Source organism: Zootoca vivipara, chromosome 5 (genome assembly GCF_963506605.1).
Source record: "Zootoca vivipara chromosome 5, rZooViv1.1, whole genome shotgun sequence".
Lineage (NCBI taxonomy): Eukaryota > Metazoa > Chordata > Lepidosauria > Squamata > Lacertidae > Zootoca > Zootoca vivipara.
The window spans coordinates 30,006,293-30,016,033 of NC_083280.1; the positions used below are offsets into that span (position 1 = coordinate 30,006,293).

Genomic DNA, 9,741 nt, shown 5'->3' on the forward strand with positions numbered 1-9,741 from the left:
ATTGGGTGCTTTTGGTGTCACATAGCCTACACATGATCCCTTGCTGGGGAATATAGGAATAAGAAACTTGAAGACAGAATTCTGTTTGAATCTCTCACGTGCCATTGCTTTTCACTCTGCAAACTTTGATACCAATGAGATGATTGACCAAAGCCTCTTAGTAAAATTGCAAGCACAACTGGGTCAAAAATGGGCCTTGTACAACTTCATGCAAAGGGAGGATAATAACAAATTGCTTGTGGCCTCTGATTCTTTCTGGTATACAGTGTGTGTGTGTGTGTGTGTGTGTGTGTGTGTGTGTGTGTGTGTGTGTTTTAAATTTGGGGCAAATTAAGTTTCTTTACCTCAGAGATGCTGAAAAGATGTTGCAGATGTGGTTTGTTGTGTAACCACATTTGCAACATGTCTGCAGAGAGGGAAATGCTTCCTTTGGAAGAAGCGGCTTCAATCCAGAGGGAAACTCTTAGAACTCGACCAGGCAAATTTACCCTTTCCACTCTTTCCAAAACAAGATGCAGCCTGAAAAACAGTCATCTTTCAAAATTTGCGCTTCTCCACATTTTGCAATGCAGTTCTCCAGCCAAGTAATGTGTACAGAAATGCAGGTGCTAGGGTAAGGAACATGTATAAAAACATATTTTGTGAAAATAAGTATTAAAATGCATCCCATTTGGGGAAATTGGTTTGCAAAATTGTGTATATCAGGCAAAATGGCATATTGTAGAAAGATGATGGTGAATTTTCATAGGGCCTTTTTGAATGCAAACTTGTGCAGAAATTTGGAGAATTGGAACTTATTATTGAAAAAATGAGAAACTGGGAGAAACTGAGATACGGTATCTCCCCATCCCAAGTTGTCACACAGGGCAGAGAGAAGCAGGCTTAACGACAGTCTTTATGTCTGAAGAAAGTCTATGCACGTATGTGTTAAAATGTGTACCTGGCTACATACAGTTGTTTCATTGTCTCAACCTATACGCTCCCTTCCTGCCACATGTTCACTCATTTGATGTTGGAGAGAGAGAGAGAGAGAGAGGCTGTCAGCTGACATTAGCAACTAAAAATATCCCATCAATTCTGATGGATTAATATAGGCCAGGGGTAGCCAGCGTGGTGCTCTCCAGATGTTATCAGACTACAACTCCCATCATCCATCACCATTGGCCATGCTTGATGGGATGGGAGTCTAACAGCATTTGGAGAGCATCACATTGACTGCCCCTGATATTGGGTAGTACACATTGACTGCAAAGTGAGTCTCATTGTATTTACCGAACATCTGTAAAGGTCTGAGCCAATCATGGCACATGCACACGGTTTTTACTATGATTAGCCACTTCACATAACGAATCGAAATCACTCTCTTCCAAGGTGATAAAGTGGGGTGGAGGGAGTTCAGTTCAAAGCATACAGGTTTTAAATAATTCCTATGCTGATCAGAGAATACACTGAGTTTTAATATTAATGCCAAATCACAGAAGGAAAATTCTCAGTGCTACAGGAGGGCATTTTGCTGCGCAGAAATACTCGCAGGGAGTAGGTAACAGGAGCAGCCCGCGATATTGCCTTTCGTTTCTAATGCAACATTCATGCTTGATGTGTCTCTCCTTACCTTCCCAGAATATTGCTGTGCACACTTTGTTCAAGCAAGTGCCACAAACAAAGCAGAGCTGTAGCCGGGTGGAAATATATTCTTAGTTGGCAGCCAGAAATGCATTTTGGTTTAATGGGAACCGCGGGGAACTGTGGAAAGGCGTTGTTTCCCCCCTCCCCCTAAAAGTCATTTCAGAAAATGGAACTTCTCAAGAAGCTGAGAAGGGAAGGGAACAATGTACAGTATCTTGGTGGAGGTGAGAGAGGTGCATGCTGGGTGAACTTGGCTTCAGCTCAGAATAATTCTGAGTCTGAAGCATTCAGCAGCCCTGGACAGGATAGGATTGCTGAAGGCAGAATGCAGCCTTCCAGCAGGATATGCCTGAACTTGACATGCAGGACAAATGCAGGAGGACAAACACACACACACACACACACACACAACAAATGCTGTGTTTGAATTATCGTGACTACACCCCCACACATCGCCACTTTCGCAGGGCCAATGTCTCTGCGCTGAAATAGCTGCCACCAAAGGAAAACTCAGTTTGGAAAAATGAAACCCGGAATGAATAAATCATGGAGGGGCTCTTCAAGCCTTGACAGTCTATCCAAGGCTCTTTGGGTGGTGAAAGACAGCACAATGCTGAGCCCGGAGGAGGGAGTGCCATTGTTCAGGTGTGTTTATGTGCCACATGAGCCCCTCGCCTTGGATTCATGGTTTCTTTTTAAAGCAAGCGGCTCCCAGGTTGGCCGTCTGGAAAGGAGGTGGGAAATGGACGGGAACAAGCGGCTCATGCAGGTCATCCACGAAATGCGCTCTGAAATCATCAAGCTAGAGAGGGAGAACAGAGCCCTCCGCGGGCAACTGACATGCAGCAGGCAGAAGGCGGCAAAGCGAGAGGAGGGAGAAGGGGTCGAAGACAAAAAGGACAAGGGCTGGAGCCTCGCGGACTCAGTTGAAGAGGCCGCTGCTTCTCCGGTGACTCTGCGCAGGAACGTCTCGGCAGGCTCTGCTCTGGCACTACAGGAGCAAAAAGGTACCCATGATTCCTGATGGGGCAAGTTATGACTAAACCTTTTGTTTAGCCCATCATGGGCTAGGGGGAGAGGGAGGTTAGCCGACATGGTGCCCTCCAAATGTCATTGGATTCAGTTCCCATCAGCCCCAGCTGGCATGGTCAATGGTCAGGGATGAGTGGAATTGTAGTCTGGAGGGCACCTGAACATCACAGCAACTGGTGCCAGAAGACACCAGCACACTTTAGGGATCCGCGGAGGTTGCGCAGTTGCGTAACAGAACTCAGTAGCACAACATCTTGGCTAAGCTATTTTATTTACATATAAACACACACGGAGCTCTTCATCATGGCTCCCTCTCTCTAGCTTCACAGAGCAAAGAGAAAGAACAAAGGAACAACAGTTCCACTTAGGAACACAGTAAGACAAACATCCTGTCTACGTCACTTCCACTCTGTGGAATGAAAACACATACAGCCATATGACAGACAACAAACAGACGACAAGCACACGGGGAATGAATCTCCCAACAGCACCATGTTGCAGGTCATCACCATGATGACGATGCAGGTGCACCATATAGCTGTCCTGTTGCTCCACAGATGAGTCTGTGGAGGAGAAGGCAGGGGCACAGCCATGTATGAGGAGGTGGGGGGCAAGCATCAGGCTCCTTGGGCCCAGACCTTCCACCTGAGGCAACCGCCTCACCTCAAGGGCAGGCCAGCCTTGGTAAGCCTCATTAAAAACACAGAGAGATCTCACTTCTGAGCAAATTCTCATGGGAATGCTAAGAAAGGTGCAAGGGGGGAACAGGCTCATTCACCACAAAACCACTGGGGAGAATGGCACCAGCACATTTGGCTTTCTGTCACAGGACAGAGGGCAAGAGATTTCCTTTTTTTAAAAAGAGAGAACTAGAAATCCAGTCCAGCTAATGGTGTAAATGGGCTTTGGGTGGCATGCCTAACATCTGGCCAGCTGGATAACATGGCACTCCTAGTTAACTAGCATTTTGCAGCATATCCAAAAGGTCTTTGGGAATGGCCAAGAATTAGCCGACAGCTCAGCACAAGTTGCACTATGTTGTTACTATGGTATGTATTTTTGTGTTTTTTTATTATTCACTGCCCTGTGATCCTCAGATGAAGGACGGTATAGAAATTTAATAAATAATGATAACAATATCTCAAGGAAGTCTCCAGTTTGCAGTTTAATTAGTCTTTTGCATTTGCAATCGATTTGGCTCCAGGACTGGCTGCTCTCAAATGTAAGGATACCCCCTTGTTCCCTTGGTTCCAGTACAATTCAGATTTCTCTCTTTTGTGGTGATGCTGTACAACAGGAAGTGAGGGGGCCCATGTCTCACAGGCTAGGTCTGAGCCACTGGCGAATTTCGTCGAGCCTACGATCCACCCTTTCAAAGATCTCCAGCCAGTTAATCTGCACTTTTCAAGGGTGGCCTGTGCTTTCAGAGGAATACCTTCTCAGGTGAGAAGCTGGTCAGTGCTATCTAACAGTGGAGGTTGCTCCATTAGGATGCATGGGCAATTGCCCCACCACCTCAGTCAGATTCCACCCGATCTGTTAGGTTAAGATTGTCACTCCAGGCTATGAATGAGAAAGGTTTTTTTATTTTTATTTTATTTTATTTTTTAAAAAGACCAAACCACATAGATTACAATCTTTGCACAGGTAGCATTATGACGGTGAGGCGTTATTCCATCTCCTCATCTGTGCCATCGCTCCCTGGCAACAAACACCAGAAATCTGACAAGAGGAATCCATTCAAGGGAGCCCTAGATGTGAAGGAGATAATCAAGCAGCCGACCTTTCCCACAGATACGCAACTCACCAACAAAGAAGAAAAAGGAGTTGCTAAAATAACACCCGATTGCCTCTCCAGCAGTACATCCAACAAAAGGCGATCTTTCCAAGACCATGTTTACAAGTGCAGGTAGGCCCGACTGAAATGATGATTGAAGCTTCAAGAAATCCCTTGTCAGGTTACTGAAGAATGCAAAAGTCTGGTTACTTGATGGCTCCAATCATTTTATAATGTCAGAGGTTGGCAATTTCGTATCATTGGTATTGTTTCCTACAGCTATGGGACTAGACCTGAGCATATTTAATTGAAGAATGAACTTGATAAATCTCATGACCATATTCATCCATTGTTGTTTAGTCATTTAGTCGTGTCCGACTCTTCGTGACCCCATGGACCAGAGCACGCCAAGCACTCCTGTCTTCCACTGCCTCCCACAGTTTGGTCAAACTCATGTTTGTAGCTTCAAGAACACTGTCCAACCATCTCGTCCTCTGTCGTCCCCTTCTCCTTGTGCCTTCCATCTTTCCCAACATCAGGGTCTTTTCCAGAGAGTCTTCTCTTCTCATGAGGTGGCCAAAGTATTGGAGCCTCAGCTTCACAATCTGTCCTTCCAGTGAGCACTCGGGGCTGATTCCCTTCAGAATGGATAGGTTTGATCATCTTGCAGTCCATGGGACTCTCAAGAGTCTCCTCCAGCACCAAAATTCAAAAGCATCAACTCTTCGGCGATCAGCCTTCTTTATGGTCCAGCTCTCACTTCCATACATCACTACTGGGGAAACCATAGCTTTAACTATACGGACCTTTGTTGACATTATCTATTTACAAATTAGTTATTAAGAGATTTCTATTCCGCTGTTCACCAAAAATTGGTTACAGAGGCTTACCAAAAAAAAAAAAAAATCAAAGCATATCTGGTGCAATATTGCAAGTTGTAAACAGTGATGGGGAATCTGTGGCCCTCCTGATGTTGTTGGACTGCAACTTCTATCAGCTCCAGTCATCAGGGATGATGAATGCCGTGTTCCAACAGTATCTAGAGGGCTACGGAGTCCATATCCCTTATGCAAAGCATGTCAACTTTGCAATGCCAAGTTTCACTATCATAACAATCAAGTGGAAGTTTACATGAAGTGCTCTGTGTGACTCAGGCTGCAGTCCTAAACACACTACCTCCTACAATAAAAAAATTCCTTCAGTAGCACCTTAAAGACCAACTAAGTTTATATTTTGGTATGAGCTTTCGTGTGCATGCACACTTCTTCAGATACACTAGAAACAGAAACTTCTGTTTCTAGTGTATCTGAAGAAGTGTGCATGCACACGAAAGCTCATACCAAAATATAAACTTAGTTGGTCTTTAAGGTGCTACTGAAGGAATTTTTTTTTTTGCTTCGACTCAGACCAACACGGCTACCTACCTGTACCTCCTACAATGTTCACCTCATTGGCTGTAGTAGGATTTGCATCAGATTACAAGGTCACTTGTATAATCACAGTCCCCTGTGAGCAGCATTTCGATTATCCCACTGGGGTCTTGACTATAATTTTGGATGTCTTGACTATAAGTAGCTTCCATATGAGGAACAGAAGCATCAAGAAACATTTTTGCCCTATTCATAAGAGGATAGCTTCACCAGGATCCTGAAGCTGCACATGAATTGTTAACTGTCAAGCAATGCCCAGTATCTGCTTCAGAAACAGTTTCTAACAATGCGGAGCCATATTTGCAGGTGTGCGTAAACCCTTTGCAAGCGTATACAAGTGCATGGTGCCCTTCGGATATTGTATCCAAACTCCCACCACCCAATCACCCCATCCATTGTTAGGGATGATGGGAGTTGTAGTCCAACAACATCTGCCAGGCTCTACATGGCTAGTCTTGTTATAGTGCACTGTGGCTTTGAAGTGGTTATTCCGTGAGTCTTCCATGTTGCGTAGTTATTCTTATAAAACCATGCTGGAGGATTCATCTAGAAGAGTAGGAAGTGCAGTCTACACCATGGGGGAATAGAAAGGAATTCAAATCCTTTTTTCCCCCAACATCATAGTCTGGGATGGATTAGGAAACTTTTAATGCTTAATAGATTATTGCATTTTAATGTTCTGTTCTGTTGGAATCCGCCCAGAGTGGCTGGGGAGACTCAGCCAGATGGGCGGGGTATAAATAATATATTATTATTATTATTATTATTATTATTATTATTATTATTATAGCATGCTTTTTTAAAAATTCACCAAAAGGTATACAACATGGGTTGGCAAACTTAGGTCTGCGGGCCGGATCAGGCCCAATTGCCTTCTGGATCCGGCCTGCGGATGGTCTGGGAATCGCCGCGTGGATCGCCAGCGCACACATTCTTTCCCTCTCCCTCCTTCACATGTCAGCAGCGCCGCCTCCTTCCTCCCTCCTCCTGGCTTCTCCCCGCCCTGCCTAGAGGAGGAAGGGGGCTGGGCTTTGTTGGTGTCAGCAGCAGCAGCGCTCAACTGGCCGCCATTTTAAGCAGCCCCTCTCTGGAACCCTTTCGCGTGCCACTCATCATCCCGCCCCTGCCACCACCACCAGCCCCTACCACTCGCAAGTCACAGGTGAGCAGTCGCCAGGGCTCATGGTGCTCTTGCGTCATTTCCCCCCAAAAAATATAGTCTGGCCCCCCACAAGGTCTGAGGGACAGTGGGCTGGCCCCCTGCTGGAAAAGTTTGCTGATCCCTGGTATACAATCTAGGGCAAAGTTGGCAACCTGTGGCCCATAGATATTGTTGACTATGCCTGCCATCAATCCCGACCACTGGCCATTCTGACTTGGGCTGATGGAAGTCGGAGTCCAACATCTGGAGAGCTAATGGTTCGTCAGCCCTGATATAATTCAGGATACGTTTGCAATGATGAATTATGTCGTATTGATACATCTGTGATCCAGAGGGCAAAACATAGTGCATAACATTTTGTTCCAAATATCTTGCGCATGTTTCTTTTTTCCCCTAGGGGTAAAGTAAAGGCTGTCAGTTTCCTGTTACCCATGGACATGTCACGTTATTCAGAAAATCAAGGCTCTTTCACGTGCTCGCAAAATCAGAACACAAAACAGTTAAGCACCATTATTGAAAAGGACATGTGAGCCGGTGAATATTTAAAGGGCCACCGTTGACTTCAGAGATAAACCCGCCTGAAGCGAGAGACCTGCATCAGATTACATTTCTGCAAAGCTGTTTGGCAGAATGCCCCCAGAGAATCACCCAGGCCAGCACTGCAGGTCATTGGCAGATTGTTTTGCAAAGGGGAAAAAAAACCTGTGACAGAGGCTGTCAAAATCCTGTGCAAAGAGGGCTGAAAGAAACCCAGTGATAGCACATGCCTCTCTGCTGTATTTCATTTTATTTTTTACTTCATGGTTTATTTTCAGAACCCTATTAAACAGCATTTTATATAACCGTGTGTGTTCACTGTGGTCATTTTAAGAGCATGTACTATAACCTCCTTTTACTGCTCAAGCTGCCATAAATATAGAAACTTGTAAAGAACAGGAGATAGTGTCTATTTTATAAAGCTTTAAAAAGTATGTGAAAGAAATACAGAAGCGTATCTGTCTTTCAAATAATAAAAGTTTGGTTTGTGTCCATTTGCATTTAGCCCCTGAAACATTCTGACAAATTACTTAAAACAAACCTATTAAAACATGGTGAATTTTAAGTATTCCATTTTCACTATGCTTGCTCACACAGTGCCTGACTTTACTGATATATGCATTTAATTGCTCTTGTAATTAAACTGTTACTAGCAGGAGATATTAAACCAGCTTCCGAGTAGGCATTTTCTGAGTAGGCATTTTCCGAGTAGGCATTTCCGAGTAGGGTACTGAAGGAGCTTGTGGATGTAATCTCAGAGTCCCTCTCCATAATCCTTGAGAATACATGGAGAACAGGTGAGGTCCCTGCAGACTGGAGGTGGGAAAATGTTGTCCTCATCTTCAAAAAGGGTCGAGACCCAGGTGACTGCTGACCAGTCACCTTAACATCAATACCAGGAGAGGTCCTAGAGCAGATAATTCAATAGTTGGTCTGTGAGCACTTAGAGGGAGATGCTGTGATTGCTAGGACCCAGCATGGCTTTCTGAAAAGCAAGTCATGCCAGATGACTCACATTTCTTTTTTTCAAGGAATTACAGGCTTGGTGGATCAGGGGAATGCTGTGGACATACAGTAGTGTATTTGGATTTCTGTCAGGCCCCCATGATATTCTTGCAGAGAGGCTGGTGGGGCACGGGTTGGATGCAGTAACAGTTAGATTGATTTGTATCTGGTTGACTGACTGAGCCCAGAGAGTGCTCACTGGTAGTTCCTCATCATTCTGGAAGAAAGTGACAAGTGGGGTGCCACAGGGTCCTGGGCCCATTGTTGTTCAGCACCTTTATAAACTAGTTGGATGAAGGGATTGAGGGGATGCTCATTACGTTTGCAGATGACACTAAGCTGGGAGGGTGGCTGATGCTGTGGAGGACAGAACTGGGATTCAGGATGACCTTGACAGATTGGAGAGCTGGGCCAGAACAGTCAAAATGAATTTCAGTGGGGACATATGTAAGGTTCTGCACTTGGGCAGGAGTGACCAGCTGCACAGGTATGCGATCAGAGCCATTTTAAGCACCCCTGGCGCCGTGGTGCGACGGATCCCTCCGCCGCCCCCACCCCGTTTCCCTGCGCGGCGGGTGGATGCTGCGCGGCAGGTGGATGCTGCGCGGCAGGCCAGCACCCTGGCGCCCTGCGCCACCCAGCCTGGCTATAGGGCCAGCCCTGTATGAGATGGGCAACATCTGGCTTGCCAGGGGTGCATGTGGAGAGGATCTGGGGGTCATGGTGGACCACAGGCTTAACATGAGTCAAGAATGTGATGCAGCAGCAAAAAAGGCTGGTGTTGTTCTGGGCTGCATCAACAGAGGTGTGGTGTCCAGATCCAGAGAGGTGATGGTGCTTATGAGGATTTGTTGAGGGAGTATGTTTCCCTACATTCTGGCTAAAAAGATCACTTTGCAAATGATAGGCGCTTCCTTTCATGCCACAAAAGCAAGTGCTAATTTAATGTCTCATATAAAACATTTATTGTCCAAGTGGAAACGATACCAAACACCAGGAAGGTGCTTTCACAGTGACACTCATACAGAGCTGCATATACTGAATTTGCTTGGAAACCAGCCACCGATTCCCAGTGAACTATGGATGGCAACCATGGCTGCTAACCTTTTCTGATTTTTACAGTACTAACATGGGTGAAACTAAGATATAAAACAGTTGTGGATGAAATCAAA

The 9,741-nt window shown here is 45.4% G+C and overlaps 1 protein-coding gene across 1 annotated transcript; it reads left to right on the plus strand.

Annotated features, from left to right (window-relative positions):
* Window positions 1-2,368: 2,368 nt before the first annotated feature.
* Window positions 2,369-7,557, plus strand: CCDC195 (coiled-coil domain containing 195). Its single transcript, XM_035133189.2, has 3 exons — window positions 2,369-2,633; window positions 4,306-4,567; window positions 7,425-7,557. Exons 1-3 carry the CDS (start codon window positions 2,369-2,371, stop codon window positions 7,555-7,557), a joined length of 660 nt encoding a protein of 219 aa, XP_034989080.2.
* Window positions 7,558-9,741: the final 2,184 nt, after the last annotated feature.